General features: G+C 37.5%; 3 protein-coding genes across 3 annotated transcripts in view; 1 reads left to right on the top strand and 2 right to left on the bottom strand.

The window, feature by feature from the left end:
- The window catches only part of LOC100178194 (PGAP2-interacting protein), a 6,467-nt gene extending 1,010 nt beyond the window's left edge, over positions 1-5,457 (bottom strand). Inside the window, exons 1-11 of the mRNA XM_026840530.1 lie at positions 4,936-5,457; positions 4,675-4,855; positions 4,206-4,370; positions 3,864-4,004; positions 3,369-3,511; positions 2,625-2,825; positions 2,147-2,401; positions 1,813-1,992; positions 1,499-1,582; positions 1,037-1,187; positions 374-580 (exon numbers count right to left, since the gene is read on the bottom strand). Coding sequence (XP_026696331.1) covers positions 374-580; positions 1,037-1,187; positions 1,499-1,582; positions 1,813-1,992; positions 2,147-2,401; positions 2,625-2,825; positions 3,369-3,511; positions 3,864-4,004; positions 4,206-4,370; positions 4,675-4,855; positions 4,936-5,182 — 1,955 coding nt within the window. The 5' untranslated portion in view covers positions 5,183-5,457. The remainder of the gene's footprint in view (positions 1-373; positions 581-1,036; positions 1,188-1,498; positions 1,583-1,812; positions 1,993-2,146; positions 2,402-2,624; positions 2,826-3,368; positions 3,512-3,863; positions 4,005-4,205; positions 4,371-4,674; positions 4,856-4,935) is intronic.
- A 1-nt stretch (position 5,458) lies between these two features.
- On the bottom strand, positions 5,459-6,583 carry LOC104265406 (neugrin-like). Its single transcript, XM_009859345.3, has one exon. The coding sequence runs from the start codon at positions 6,473-6,475 to the stop codon at positions 5,552-5,554; it is 924 nt and encodes a 307-aa protein (XP_009857647.1). The 5' UTR covers positions 6,476-6,583; the 3' UTR covers positions 5,459-5,551.
- A 1,679-nt stretch (positions 6,584-8,262) lies between these two features.
- On the top strand, positions 8,263-16,846 carry LOC101242306 (rho GTPase-activating protein gacU). Its single transcript, XM_004225738.4, has 8 exons — positions 8,263-8,424; positions 8,836-8,977; positions 9,258-9,450; positions 9,788-9,925; positions 13,014-13,110; positions 14,759-14,883; positions 15,025-15,145; positions 15,480-16,846. Exons 1-8 carry the CDS (start codon positions 8,361-8,363, stop codon positions 16,844-16,846), a joined length of 2,247 nt encoding a protein of 748 aa, XP_004225786.1. The 5' UTR covers positions 8,263-8,360.
- Position 16,847: the final 1 nt, after the last annotated feature.

Genomic DNA, 16,847 nt, shown 5'->3' on the forward strand with positions numbered 1-16,847 from the left:
CACCAAAATTTCGTCGAATGAGCACCAATGCACCCTTTGTAGCTGCTGTATGCAGTCTAACATTCCCAGCTATAGCTTTACTAATGAAATATAACAGTTGAAATTGATTTACGCATCTCTCAATACGTGCCTATGATACAGATCGCCCTGCTGTGCCTTAACAAGCTTTTATTGTATTTTATAAGTTTAACACAAAAGCCACGGCTTAACACCCCCAAAAAAAACAACTGCCACGTTTTTTCTGGCATTGGAAACAATGACACAATAGACAATGTTACGTCACACCTGCTGTGTGTGACATTTAGCTTACGGCCAATAACAAAAAAAACAATTTGTGACAGACTAAAATTTTAATGAGACTTTAAGAGCTTACTTGATTAAATCTCTGTACATGATGTACTCGCACCATCGATCCTTATCATTTGCATCAATGTCCTTCATCCTCCCATCCCTGGTTAACTTCTGATAATCCCTGCTTCCAGGAGATGAGGTGACGTAGCCAAGGAAGACCACAGGGTTGCTGGTTGCACTGCATAGTTGGGAGAGCTTCTCTGCTTGAAGTCTTCTGTCCAAATCATCCCTGAGCAATACAATATCAAAATAACTGACGTTTCATAGACCTGATCCAGATTCTATTTGATTAGGAGACTATGATGGTAATTGCAATATACAGATATTTCATTGGTTTTACACCATTGGTGGTACTTGATTTTTTGCTTGCTGTGCATTTAGTAACACCTGGTGTAATAGAAGAATGCTTCGCTTTTAACACAGTGGGTACACAAATAACATTGATATTGCCTTGCCCAGTCTGATGTAATCTGTTATACTCGACAAGTCTAAAATTTCTAAAAAATATATTAATCATTTTTGACAGCATGCATAATGCATATGTAAACCAAATCCAAGCCCACTTTTAAATTACTCAAAAAATAATCCTGCCTTATGAAACAGATTATCTGTATTATCTAACAACTTTCGTTTTCGGCCACACAAGAATAAAGTAACTTCCATTCATTCATATTCCAAAATCTACCTGTCATTCCCCATATGAGTGACAACGAAATCCACCATACTTCCTGATATATTGATGGTGGTTGAAATGGCTGGTGCTAATTCACCTTCAGGTGATGGGAGGAGATGGTGGGTGGAATTCATTATCGGATATTTTGACAAAATAAGATTTCCTGGAAAATTATAACTTATTTTGGCATTTATCGTGTATGGAATCGGATGAAATAAAAATTCATTTTCCTTTTTAGTTGCCAGATTGCAGCATATGTGAATACAATGTTAAGATTTAGAGCAACTACTTTTATGCTCAAAATTTATTTTTACATGCAAAAGTACAGGTAATTGATATTTAAAATCTGTTCTGTTTTACTATTACGTTGATTGCAGCGCATAGGTAACAACCAAAGGCCAAAGCCATAGTTTTCCTCACACATACATCCAAACTAATGAAACTATACAACTCATCAACCAGAAACCAACTTACCCCATGTATGGTCTCTAGTTGATGGTCCAAAATCCGAGTACATGCCCAACTTCTCACCAAGCCACATTGTTATGTCATTATTACCTTAAAATATTATGCAGTTTGTAACTATTTAAAAAACTGTTGCAAATTTTACCAAGCAGGCTTATTTTTTGGCAATTTTTTAATCTTAATTAACTATTGTGGTAAATCATGCCTACTGTTTAATTATAGAGATTTCTGTTAAAACATTAACTTCAGCAAATAGATTTTCTGAAAAAAATGAGTAGAAAATGTAGACTCAAAATGTAGACATTAGTGTGTAACTGGCTCACCCAAGTAAGGTTTGGATGCGTCACTTTCCAGCAAAGTTATCACATCTGCGCCAGTGTTGTTCAAAACTTCCGCAGCTCGCTCAAGACTTGGCCATCCCCTGTTATCGTAACCAAAGTGAAATGTCCAAATCAATGCAGAAAACTGTTTGGCATCACTGGGGTGCTTGGCATTGTGTAACACTGCAAGAAAGAGAATCCAGGTTAAAAATGTTTGTTAATCACTAGAATAAAGATTTTGCGTCCAAATAACACCTCGTCCATGTAGAATAATAGAATAGAATGAATGAACTATTGCTGCACCTGCACAGGGGATAAAAATATATGATGATTATACCTTTTAGCTGTGTTGCATTATATGTTGGCATAACCAATCGTCTGTATTCGAAACCAATAAGACCAACAAGGGCAATAACGAACAAACACTTCCGCACAGTTGTACCAAGTGGAGTGTCAACTATTTGCTGTGGAGTTACTTTCTGTGGAATCTTGATGTAATATTTCCTCTCAGGCATGCAGAGGGAAAGGGAGAGCTTGCAAGTTACATCAGTCGTGTGCATTAATGATGTTGTTATAAAGAACATCATTGTACCTAAAGAGTGCAAGTTTGTATAGATGTTTAGATGTTAGTTACCACCAAAGTTTTTAAAAATGAAACAGTGTCAAACTGTCAAAACAAACTGCTTTAGTAAAAAAACGATGTGACAATGCTTAAGATATTACCCCTAACCTCCCTTTTAAACCAAAAAAAATTTTTTTTGATTAAACCCCCCCCCCCCCCCCTTATTTTTTTCTGGGTCCGCCACTGCACCTACCTATAATCACATAAGTCCTTTCTCTAGCTAGTTCCCCACCAAATGGTACAAAGTTATATGCAGTGCACCACACCATGCCAAACACACCAAGCAGATAGGTGGCGTTGGCAATCAATAAACACAAGCCAGGGTTGGGGTGGTTTACCAACTTCTCTGACAATGTTGGAAACACTGAAGCAATGTAGATGGCAAGAATAACACCTGGTGGGAAATAAAAACGGGATATTTAGTAATACATTGCGACTGTCTATAAAAAGGTGATGTTCTAGCATCGGATGCTCAGAAACGTACCCACCAAAATTTTTGAAAGTAGGAAAAGCAAGAATAGTTAGATGTTCTTTTAAACCGAATTCGATGTCAAGGTTTACAGATTAATGCAGTGCTGAAAATTACAGGCCCGCCTATCCTGCTACCCAGGTTTGGCGCCCATGTCTGGCCTACAATATGTAGTGTGCATGTGTGCTACAGTAACTCGACTGCTTAGCCACCAGACAATTAAGACATAACTAAGAATTGTGACACTATAGTAATACTAAAGATAAATATATATAAATATAAATGATTTTCTTGGATATGTAAAATAGACCAGAGTTACAAAAAGTATTTCAACAAAAGTAACGAATCGGCTCTATTTGTGATACAAAATATCCCGATTCCCAAACACAACTTCAGTACTTTAAAAAATATATTTAATTTTAGCTTAATTCTGTCCCTAAGAAAATTTCAGTGTTGCTTTAAACATACCACATGCAAATCCTGACCAAGTAGGAAGAAACATGAGACCCATACTTGCAGCAAAACCCACAATTGACCACATCAATGTAGAAGGAAGTGTGGTGTAGAAAGATACCAACAAACCAAGTACTAAACCAAGAAGAATCAAACCACTGAAAATGAAGTAAGTAAAATTAGGCAGAGAAAACTACAAAGTCATGCTCTTTTTTTCAATAAAATACAATCTTAAATTTTCCTAAACATTAGGTCAGACATATCAGTTTGTACACAGTAGGTGTAAAATGTATTAATATAATAGCACTCATGTTGCTTGCTTTTAGTAGGTAAAGTATTAAAACCATGGTGAAAGTTTGATTTAAATAGCTCTCCCATTATCAGCAACAAGAATTGAAGAATAAATGTAAAAATTCTTATTTATTCTATGACATAATGTAATATATAACCCAAAAATTGAGTTTCCCTTTTTTTTTTGGGGCCTTTAACGTTAATAAAAGTAGTCCATACCCCCATGGGTTGGGTGTGGGTCCAGTATCTGGGAATCCTGACACAGTGTAGCGGGGTACGAGTGAAACTTCACCAAATATGGCATGTAGAAAGAAGAATAATGCTCCGTAACCAAGGCTAAGGATCAGTGGATTACCAGTGCTGGAAATGAAATGTGACATGAATTAAAAAATCACAAATTTAAATATTTATACTAACTTTGATTTTCTGCATTAACACTGAGAACCACTTTTCAAAATTCAGTAAATGCTATCTTCAAACTAAATGATAAAGATAATGTAGTTAAGTTAAATAAAAAATTTTTAAGTAAATAATTAAACCTTAATAACTAAACCTTCTTACTTTTTTATCTTCTTATCATCCTTCTTTTCATTTTGCTCTTCAGAAACTTTCTGCTCCTCTTCTGGAAGTTGTGAAATTATTTTTCCTCCAATAGCAGCAGCGAATAAAGAAACCAAGATTTTGTTGCTCTTGTGGTCGTTCCATAGGGGTGTCATAGACAGATACCTAAATAAGGATATAGTAATTCAATACCCTGCTTGGTAATGAATAATGGGTCATTTTAAAGAGTCTAAATAATGGGTAAATCAAAGTTAACTAAGAAAAGACCAATTTAGAACAAAACGTTAAACGTGTACGATGCACCAGTACCAAATACAAATACCTATACCGGTAAAATAGTTTATCTAACAACCAAATTATAATGATACTATGGGCCATTGTAATAACTGTATAGTACTATAGTGGCAACATGAAACCTTGTAAAACAGGATTACCACGCTTTCAAACCAAAAGTAAACAACTTTTGTACCATATTCTGGACGCAACAAGTGCAAAAAATCCAAGCACGTAACCCCAGAAATGAATACGACGTTGCTGTTCTGTTCCAGACCACCATGTAGCGCACTGCACAATAAAGGCAACTCCAACGCCAACAGAAAGTCCCACAAGTCGCAGTAAAGTTGATGATGCATGGAAGGATGAAGCCCCAACTGCAAAATATTACTTGTTACATCAAGACATTCAAGAAACTGATTGAAAATCATTAATACAGTTCAAAGTAGTAGCTTACCCAACATTAAAAGTAGAAAGAAGTTGACAACTGCTTTTTTGCTCAAAAAACTTCTGGCGCCTTCTCCAAATAAAAACAACATCGGTGAAAAAGCCACCACAACAAATAATTCATAACCAGTGATGTCAAGTTCGTTGAGGGGGTAGAACCAAATCATTGGCCCCAAGCCATGGACAAGTGACCAGTATGTATAACCAATCATAGATTCGCATGCCAGTTGTGTTTTAAATGAGCCTATAGGTTTCATATTGAATCAGTGCTGCTGTATAACAGTTATTTCTTGGTGGATTGTATGCACTGCTTGAAAGCTAAGAATTCTTTTTCACAATCTCCTTTCCTGAGGTTGTCCCATTCATTTACACAGGTTCCGTAAGCTAGTGCCTGTTTTGAACAAGCCTTTACTTTCTGTGGTAGTTCACGCCGAAGGTAGTTCTGTGCTCTTTGTGCTGCAGTATTTGGCATAACGGGAGCACAAACAAATGGAAATGTACTAGATGGTGTAGTTGTTACTTAATGCCTTAACTCTAAACAAAAATATGGCAGCATAGAAAGGTCAATTAACACCATGGGATAACATACAGATAATCATAATTTAACAAATCATAATTTAATTTATTTAATATATTTTATATAAAAAATTTCCTTCTTCATCATAAAAGTTCACATTATCACCAGTTTTAGCCAAAAGCTCTTTGGGTTCGTCATCAGTGTCTTCCGAATCTTCATCAAATTCATCGTCTTCAAGACTTTCCGCTTCAACTGCTTCCATTTCGTCAACAAAAAGATCAAGAAAATGATCATCCAACTCTTCTGCACTAACTATCTCCTGTTGAAGGTCTTCCGGAATAAGCTCCAAAGAGACCGGATAACGATCCGCTTCACTTGCAGACTTAAAGGTGTGAAACCATGAAGAAGAAAATTTGGGATTTTCCTCCTCCTTTGAATAAGAATTTGTTTTCCTTGGTGAAGGTTCAGTTATTTCACGTATTGCTTGAGTCAAGTTAACTGAGGGTAACTTTTCTTTTACAGATTTATCAACAACACGGTCTTCCTTCCTTTTAGGTATATAACTTGATTTCAGTATTTTACGAATTGTTGCAGCGTTGGCTCCAAATGATTGAGTCAAATAATAAACATTATAGTATTCTGGATCTTCTCTATGAAGAAACCTTATTTGTTCTTTTTGTTCATAAGAAAACCTCTTGTGGTCAATGGGCTCTGGAATTTTAAACTGTTTTGCAGTTTTTTTACGCCGGTATATATTTCTCCGTCTTCGAGCTTCGTCCAAAACCACGCGTTCATAATCTGGTTCGTTAAGATTGTCAGTGTTTTGAAGCCATTCGCGTTGGGTTTTCTCTAATACATCCTCTATAAATCCGGAGTATATCTTTGGTTTGTTATCTTTAATGTAGTTGTTGTAATATGTTTTTCTGTTTTTGTTTAGCAAACCCGAAGTGTGAATGCATGCAATCTGCTTTAATATGGGAGTTGCAGAAGTTTCAAATAAAATCTTACAAACAACGTACCAACTGCGCTGCATATTAAATATTTCTAAACCAACAATTTCAGTTTGCTATAAAAACAACATATGGAGAATTTGGCACATAAAAACTAATTTAAACTTGCCGGAATACTTATAAATACACCAACATAATAAACTCCACGAAAACTCTTTTTAAAATTTTCTATACAATTTACACGTTGATCAGTGGGGCGTGACCATCATAATATCTGCTAATTTAATGTTTATACGGGGACTGTTTGTCTAGCTAATCTACAATAATAACGTTAACATGCGTCGAACACTTGGGTTTTCTTTGGATATTAAATAAAATTAATTTGCCCTTTCTTATATTAATAAAACTACATTATAGGTTTGTAAAATTACAAATTTGTAAAGTGGTTTTGGTGGTTTGTGGTTGACTTACGATATTTAATAATAAGAGAAAAAGGGATGTTATAGTTTATACATTTTATTAATATTTATTTAGTTTTTTTTATATATTTACATTTGTTGGCTTGGTTCGCAAATAAATAAGGCGAATATGTGTTACAGACCAACAAGAGTAATTTATTCGTCGTAACATATATATTTAAGTTTGTTGTGAGAAACACGATTTAACCGAAACGGGCTCCATTACCCGGTAAACTGTACTAAATCAATCAGCTGCCACAAAGTTCGTGCCAGCGGTGACGTAGTCGGTAAATTATTAACTGAACTCAACTTTTCTCTTTATTTGAGGGAAGGCTGGATAATTGTGCGAGTGCTTATTATACAATACTGTTTAAATACCAACGAAAAAAAGAGAGGCGTCAAGCGTATTTATCAAACATTAACTTGTTCGTGGGTATGACGTTTTATGTCGTTTAGGCGGGGCGTGAATTTGGTTCAAGTGATAAATAAATTATGGATAAAACGCCGAGGCGAGAGGCACTAAGGTTGCCAAATTTGGTAAACGTGCATATGTCTATTGCAAGCTCCTTGTTTGAATTACAGGACATCAGAAAAGAGATCCATTATTGATGCTACAGCTCGCTTGGGAGGGATATCGAGTTCTTGTGGCTTTCGGTAGTACATAGTCTGGCGCGAGCCCCCAGCCTTTTGTGTGTTAATAGCGTTTCTGCACTAGCAAGCACCATTTATGATAGACCAGTAAGTTGAGCATTCACGGACTATGTCCAATAGGTCAGTTTATGGGTAAAGCGTGTGTAATAGTACAAACGAAGGAAATGGTTGGTGACGTAAAACGAGTGATAATTCAATATTTGTGCGACCGCTTAACTGTTGGCCTCCGCTGAAAAAACAACAGTTTTACTTCGATGGAATTTCGATCCGCACTTCAAACCCGTCAAGACGTCGTGAGATTTTACAGAGCTTGCCCAAGTCTTTGTTCTCTTTGTTTTATGTGGCGCGAACCGGTAATAAGGGAATTTAAACAACAATCGCTTAATTTTGATTTTGAATGTGAATTTGAAATAAGACTTAATTATTTATAAGTGTATCATTATTAAACGCAATCGATCGATGTTTTACTGTATCGTTATGTAATGGGTTTTGGAATCACGCGCAACGTCTTTGATTGTCACGTTCTGTCCCGCAGTAAGAGCGGTTTATTGGGCAAGGTTGACTGTAAAAACAAAGACAGACCGAAACGTGTGTACCCAAGCATAGTTCGCCGAGTTCGTATCTCAGCGGGCAAGAACAACGCGCATAGTTTTTCGTTCAGCTCTTATCTACACGCTTCGATGACCTCGCTAGTGTACAGTTCGTGTGCTGTTTGAAAAATCAATATTGTTCTTGCAAAGCCATATGATGTTTTGCCATTGAAATGTAACGCAAACCGTAGTATTAACACTTGCAGTACAGGATATAGTCGCATGTATAGTTAGGAAATGATGTAGCCGTGAAGTAGCTATAAACAAAAATGAATTCGAAGAGCCAGGAAAGTCTCAGCGCTACAGACTCTGCTCAAGGCCATGAAAATACAGGTAACCCGATTTACAGTGAGCTTGTATTTGTTTATAAAATTAAATACAATCCACTTGTGGTGTGAAAACGTTCGCACTGTTCATTGGCTAACTAGTGTAATGGTGGAACAACGTGAAAAACACTTAAAAACGAGTTACAAACGCTAATGATTACTGAATACGTTCCGAATACTATCGGATTGCACTTGAACATAAACCCAAATTCCAATCTACAATAAGTGCTTTCGATAACTAAAATCAATTAAGTTGATTAAACAACTCTACGACTTGGGAACTGTTACCAGCCGGTTATGCCAACTAAGTCGCTCAGTGTTGGATTACATAGAAAAGCATTTGGAATTGGCTCAGGACCAACGTAGCTTCAGTTTTACATGCAACTGAGCGGTTTAACCCGAATTTAAATTTTCCCAGGGGAGCGACGCAGGTTCAGTCCGTTTAGAGCGATTCGGAAAATATTTCGTGATGGAAGGAAAAGAGGGAAACATCTGAGCAAGTCACGTGGTAATCTTGCACAAGATGCTCTGTACAGTGACGCACCCTACGTGGCACGACTGTAAGAATTTAGAGAATATTTGTGTGTAGGATTGTATGTGTACGACTGATTTGATATATTAAGACCGGGAAAGATGGGACATCTTTCATTCTATTTTCTCGTACCATTTGGTAGTAAACAAAGAACATTCGATGACTTATTAAACCCTGTCGTTACGACTCCCATAGACTGTTATTATTGTTTAAAACCCGATTAGGATATTTGGATATTATGTGCTAAAAGTGTCAAGTCTTCCCTTATCCTATTCACACAATGTTTCAATTTACGTGATTTTTCCCAGGCGCACTAGCGTGACGTCATCCAGCGGGTTAAACAGACCGCTCAGTTTGTCACACGAAAGCGTCTTTTCTCCCGAGGTTGAAACAACTGATATTTTCCGAAGTAAGGGGACAGCGATAACGGCAAAGCCTTTACCCGAAAAAAGTGACACTGGTATTGCCTCCTCTCCTCCAAACAAGGTTTCACAGTTACAAGTAAGCAGGCTTATTTACATTGTAGGTTCCTTTTTTTTGCTGTGACTTGGTTAATATGCCAGCGTTCCTATAGAATTTCGTAGGGAGTGTTGCTATATATGGGTTTAAAACAACATCAAAACTATTAGAACGTAGTTTGTTTTAAAACTGTTGGAGCCACTTAATTCAGTAAACAGCATCAAACTGTTGCTTGATGGTGTTCAGCTTCAGTGAACGTTTTCCAAAATAACTAATATAATGAACACGATCGGTCACAATATTTCCAGCTAAACGTATACCAACACGAACATTGCAACACATCGTACGCTCTGATCAAACATATTGCGTTTTTTGGCAGAGCCAATTGCGTTTAAGACTCGAACCTGGTGTGCCAGCTCCAGGAGGCTTACAAGTTCCAAAAAAACCAAGACCACCACGACCAGTGAGTGAACCGCCTATAATATTCATCAACGGTTTTGACAAGTTCACTTCAGAGGTAAGAGGATTTAACAACAGTAAGAGTACGTAGTTACCAAAATATTAACCATCTACTCATCTAGTGATATTTATTTTACCTTTTCAACATTCCTGTTGAGGCAGGCTAGTTTCTCTCTTTTGACATCAGATTGACGTCAGAGCCTATCAGAAATAATATGTATATAGCTACTAAAACGGCAGTGACGTCCATGTGCTATAAAAGTAACCGCTGGTATCAATTGTTGCGGTAATGAGTCATATTATGTAGCAAACATATAAAGCATGATATTGTCTAACATACGCGTATCGAAGTGGTTTATTTTCATGTTTGTTTTTCATTTTGTTTTCTGTGGAAAACTTTCAGAATATAAAAATTAATTTCACTCTCACTCAACATCTTGTAACCACCTATTACTTTACCCGCTCGTTATGGAAGAATTGTAAAGAGTGGTGGCCCCCGTACCCTTTATTTCAATACCTTCGCAACCTGAACTTAGTCTCTCAAGCTTGAATTTAGATTTTTCCACCCAGCTGCGTTTCAACAACAATAGTTGAATATTGGTTTGTCAGTAGCTCTACACAAATAGACGAGGTTTCACACTGAGTTACTTTAGAATACGATGTACCAGAAATTTAGACCTTGCGATTACTTTAGAGTTCCAGTAGTGTGCTAAATGAATGCCAGGTTAATTCTAGATTTCAGAATAATGTTAAGCATACATATTGTTGTGCTATCATTGAAAACATGACGAATCAAAGAGCAGCCATATACGGAAATGTCTATATATTGTAAAGTATACTGGTAAGAAATAAGAGCCAACTGTATTTTAAACAACACCTTCAAAATTTCTCATCGTAAAATGTATTTCATTATGATACATACCAAACAACCACATGGTGCAATATTTATCATTCGTTCCAAATTCACACCAAAACAGGAAGCGGATATGTTAAGTATACAGGTTTTAGAGTTGGCCTATTCTAACAGTGAGTGAATCTACAGTACAGAAGGGAAAATGACGTTGCCTGGATTTGTATTTGTATTTAAAGCAGTGTATTCGCAAATTACTTCAGTTTTTCAATTATATAGTAGGGTGGGGGAAGATGGGACATATTTTCATTTCATTTTCTTGTCCCATTTAGTAGTAAACAAATAGCATTCAAAGATTTATAAAACCGTATCTTCACGACCCCAAAACGCTGTTGTTAATTATTTAAAACACGATCAGGATATTTTAATAGTATGTGCTAAAGATGTCCCGTCTTTACCAAACTTAATGTTTGTGTTTGGTTTCTCGGCCGTTGTTGTTGTGGATGTCACGTATTTGCAGTGAAGGTCACGGTGATCAGAAAGTGACCATGACGTATAGGCAATTAACTGTAATTACCTTGGCCGATTACAGCAAGCTGTTTCCTTTCAGCTTATAAACAGCTAAGCAAAAATCGAATACGCGATGTCGATTAGTTACACATGTTGCGTTGTTTGGCATGTAGCTGAAATTAACATCGCCCTAATTTGGTTAATACTAAATATAGATGTCTCAAACCAAATTTAGTCAAATCTGTGATGATTACAATACCCACGCTACTGCTGTGATGCAACATTCCCACGCGAGATCGACTGTTTTATTTGTTTATGTTCCTTGCGCTGTGGCGAGGAAGACTAAATCGAAGCGAACGGTCAGGAACGTTTGTTTATTGAACGGCCCATCAAACGGTCGCAAAATTGCGATCACATAAAGAAGATTTATCGATATTTATGTGACGTAGCAGACGGTGAATCGTGCCCAGCGGCGATCGTCTTCGATAACGATGTCCATTGCGAGGTGTGTTTGCATACAGTGCTGGATACCAGTAGCAGTTTAACGGTAGTAGGTCAGCAACAGTTAGTCAGTCACTCGTAAACAACCGAAGTGTATTTCATCAATCGTGGGAGTAATCTTATAATATTGAGTGGGCTAATTTTGTTCCGTATGGCACTCACAGCTTGTGAGTAGCTTTGTATAATGGTTAAGAGCGTTGTTTGTCGGTAGTGTTGTGTGTTTCAATTAACATGAAAGTGCTTTAAGTATGGAATGTACGCCGCTGCAATGTGTGCGAACACCTTAAAACTATAGCTTCCTTGTTTGATAGCGTTTGTTCTGTATTACTGTGCTGAGTTGTGGCTGTAAATAGCTTGATGGCTATGGAAGTTTCTGTTTCCAAAAAGCTCCGTAGAGGACTCCGGAGGACTTTAGAACGCTCAGAGTCGTTGGAGGATACGTCATCGAAAATTCAAGACGAGACAGCACAATCGCAGAACAAAGAAACGAAAACATTTATTCGATGGAACTCAGCTAGGCTTCCTCGAACGTCCAGATTGTCAATATTTTCCAATAGATCGGTAAAGGTCAAATCTGAACCTAAACCCGTCGCTGGAGAGTCGAAGATTGCACGAGGTCGAAATATGCTGGAAAATCTTTGGATGTATCGAAAAAGTGAAGCCATGGCAACCGGTCCGGATTGTGGGTCAGAATACATTGATGAAAAGACATCAAGAAACGGTTCACCTCAGGTTCAAAGGGCATCAAAGGGTCACAAGCAGAGGGAGAAAATGAAAGAAAACATTGGCGAGGAAATCGCTCCCGTTCAAGCAAAAAAGAAGTCGCGAGGTGTCGCTAAAGAGTTTGCAAAGACGCCGTTAGGATCTTTGTCTGCAATTCTGTCTCGAGCGCGTAATTCCGACGTCACCAATTCACAAGAACACAAAGGCGATAAGAAACGACAACGGCAGCGAAAGTTTGGAATAAAAACTTCATCAAAACAGAAGGCATGTGGACGCTTTCTTTAAGAATCTGCGTAATCTTCTCCAATTTTTACGCAAGCCTATGTTTTTTGTAGCTTATTAAACCTCGCTGGCACTAGCATTATATTATATCGTAAATCCGCCTCCCATATTCGATGTATCCTAACCAAAGCGACGTTTTTGGAGCCTCGGTCGTAAAAATTATCGTTTCTTATGTTTGGCCTGGTATAGGAAGCTAATATTTACGATACTCGCGACATGGGCAAGTAATGATTCATTATCAGTAGCCGTCATAATGGTATGCCTTGCTTCATTCTTGTAGGTTGTGGACGCTGAGGAGACAGATGCAACCATGGGAAATAAGAGTTCGAAAAAAGAGCAACGCACGAAGAGTGATGTCGTTTCAACATCAGAACCAGGTAGGCAGAAATTTTGATTGAATTGTATGACGTCATTCGTCTTTTATTGTGATGCAATGTGAGAGTAATATTACCGAATACGGTGTATGGTGAATAATTTCTCGGAAAACATTATTATACTTTCTTCGAAACCTTATAGTTACGACGCACTTCTTGACAGTATCGTAGTAACAAAGATTGCCTGTTCTACACGACAAAGCCACCTGTCAAATCCTAACGCAAAAACGTGAATCTTTAAATCAAGAAAAATACGAAATTCTTTTCCACCTACCTTTTATACCCCACATGTTCTTGAAGAACGCCTTTTACTAATATAAATAAACATACATGCCACAATGCGGGTTACGTTGCATGGCGCGTGGCCAATAAGTCAAATTGATCCTAACAATAATATTCGATTACCGACCTGTGTTTGTTTTAAAACAAAAGGGATAGCTCGTCATTGTAAGTGTAAGCAAGTGTATGTAACGGAGTGTTCAGAATTCATCAAAAGGTTAAAAAGTTTACTAGGCGCATGGTAACTTTTCGAGATAGTTTAACACTGAGATCGAAACGGGTTAATCCATGCAATGGCTGTAGCGCATATTATGCTATTCAGCAACGTCATCGTGCTTCCTTATGACGTTGCATGGATTAATCAAACACCCTATACATAGCGAATCACCGGGGAATTCAAAGTGCTCAAGAAGCGGGCATTCTCTAATAATAGTACATTTGTATCATCACTACGTAGGGATAATTACACATGTTGCTACGTTTTCGAATACATGTTCATTTCACCGTGAACGTTTTGAATATGTGATTAGTTGCTGGAATCACGAAACAAGGAAATAAGGAGACCTCTTTCAGTCATTCAAAGGCAGGCAGCTGTTGCGGCGACACCGATTTATTTGACGTAAGCGGCTGCTGGCCACACTGCAAATTTATTGATGTCTGACTGAATGGCTTGCGTAGACTGCTTCTCAGAATTAAACCGGTAGTGTTACTTCTTTGCGCATGTAAAGCTACTTCGATCTTAACGAATTTTACCAATTTTTTTAGTAAACAAACAAAAGCACTTTTTTAGCAAGGGTCAACTCGAGCTCAAGCGTCATTTTTCGGCGCAGTATTTGAAAGAGATTAAGTAAAGTAGGGCCTTAAGCAAGGTCAACTAAGTGTAAATCGTAGTCAATAGAAGTTATAGTAGGCTAAACAAGAGACTTGGGCAAGCTTTCATTCAATTAATAATGAATGTACTTTGGCTCAGTTTTGCCATCCAGCTAGTTGTTGTTTAAGTTGGCGCGTTTGATTGTGGTTCCTTTCGTTTGAAAGTTGATGCGGTAAGCTATGACGTATATAATTGACTGCGTAACTTTAGTGAACATACGTCCTCTGCTTTAGTTAAAAGAAAACTACCGGGTTTGTAGTGTAGGAGGTTTAACTGTGTGTGCTGCACATTAGCGCCAGTTAAAATTTTGCTTGTAAATTATAACGCGTAGGATGCGCTACTTGCAGCAGGTTAATAATTCTTATTTGTGTTTGGAAAGGAAATTGCGCGTCGCTAGTTTCCGCAACACTATAACATTGAAATATAACGCCCTGTTATAGATTAAGTTAGCATGCGATGAATATTGCGACCGTGTAAATAATCCAACCACGTTATAAACAGCAATGGAGCAACCATTCGAAGAACACCCAACAATACTAAAGAACAAAGCAGCGCGAGATAGAATTGCGGCACGACCTAAAAACAGAAGGGCCGCAACACGAAGGGTGCTCACAAGCGTGAAAGAGGTAACTGTTGGTTAAATTTAATTATTGGCTAGTACAATAGCCCAGCTTGTGTTATATTTATAAATTTCCCATATTGTAATATATTACTTTATCCTAAGAAATGTAATACTTAACAAAGTAACCCTTTTTACTTTACAACAGAGTGATACAGCTTCAGAATTGGATATACCAGATTCTATTTTTGCACCAATTGAAAATGCAAAGAAACCTGATCTCCCAATTGAAGCAAATGATCTGGAAACAGCTGATATAAAACCAGAAGGTTACTCATTTAAAACTTATATATAGAGAGAGAAATTGACAACTTTTTGTATCTTGTCATATAAAGTGCGGTAGGTGCTTGTGGCAGGAAAATTGTTATTTATTTAAATGTCACTAGCTATAGTTATAAACAAAGGTAATAAAACCAACATTCCACGGCAAGCCTGTCTACCTTGTAAATTTTTTTTTTCATACCAAAAGAGCCAAAAAGTCTTTTAAATTAGGGTTTTACACTCTTTGATTATGCAAGTGTTAGCTACCCCGAAAGAATAGTTGTGGGCTTGTGGTTTCATTCTATTATGTATCAATTGGTAAGCACATGTAAAATTTTGCAGAACCTGAAGATGTGGATGTTAAAACAAGGAGAAAATCTGCTGGACCTGATACATTGGACGATGCTGCTCCGAAAACCAGCTCTGTTAAAAAGTCGTATTCTTTCAAAAGTCCTCTTGGTGGAGGTGGTAACATAAAAGTGCCGTCATTGGGGGATGTTACTAAAGTAAAACTGAGGAAAACTTCCAGCAATGCATCGTCATCATCATCCGTTGTGGTGGTAAAAAGAACTCCATCATTTGAAAGACCTCAGTTGCGGAGTCCAAGTAAATCTAAAGATTCTTCAGAAAACAAAGATTCGCCCAAGGTGGTTTCAAAAGGTCTTGCTCACAAACTGTCATTTGGGAAGAAAAGCAAACCAGAAGGTTACGATAAAAAGGAAAATAAGAAGCAGGAAGAACAAAAGGAGAAGAAGAAGGATTTAAGTAAGTCACCTAAGCAGGAGAGGCCTAACAAACTGAACTGGCTTGGAGGATCAAAAACGAAAAATGATAAAAATGAACAAAAGTCTCCAATGTCCCCACCTTGTGATGAGATTACTAAAGCTTTGGAGAGAAGACGTAACTTAAGTACCAATAAGCAGACTGAGGAGGGTGATTTGAAAATGGATTTAACCCAAAATAAAAGTAATGGACAATCCCCAGAGGAAGAAGGCACGGACCGGTTTGTTAAGCTGCGTAAAGTAAGCAAAGAAAATGGGGCCAAAGACACAAAAGTTTCGCCAACTGAAAATAAGCCTGTGTTTTCACCTCTGCGTCAGTCGCTAAAATCTAAGGAGCAGGCTGGGTCTGAAAAATCCATTAAAGCTGTTGACAAAAACCCAAAAGAAAAAAATAGTGATCCTTCTCCTTTTCATGTCAAGTTAAGGCAAACAAAGCAGAGTGGAAAGTTTCTAAAGGAAAAACAAACAGATGAAGAAACCAAACAAAGCTCTAATGTGATTGGAAAAACTGAAAACACCATGGAAATTAACCCAAGCAAAAACAACTCAGTTGTACGAAAATCATCGCTTAACGGAAACAACAACAACAACAATAACAACAATGTGAAAATTTTATCTACTGAAGACATCACATCAGTAGCGAGCACTCCAGAAGAAAAGAATGTCCCCCCACATTCCAACAAGGTAATGGATAGGAAAAGCCCTCCTAAGATTCCTACAAAACCAAAACGAACTTTGACCCCTAACAACGAAAGTGCTCTTAAGCCTGCAATTTCCAAAACTCGGTTGAATTCCGAGAGCTCAAAAGATGATAAATCTTCCAAGAAAGAATCTCCTGCAATGTCTTCGAATCCCGACTGGGTGTCGCTGGCAAGAAAACATTCCAGAAGTGGGAAAAATCAAACCTGTCAGCACAGCAACCAGTAAG

The sequence above is a fragment of the Ciona intestinalis genome, chromosome 2 (genome assembly GCF_000224145.3).
Source record: "Ciona intestinalis chromosome 2, KH, whole genome shotgun sequence".
NCBI classification, from domain to species: domain Eukaryota; kingdom Metazoa; phylum Chordata; class Ascidiacea; order Phlebobranchia; family Cionidae; genus Ciona; species Ciona intestinalis.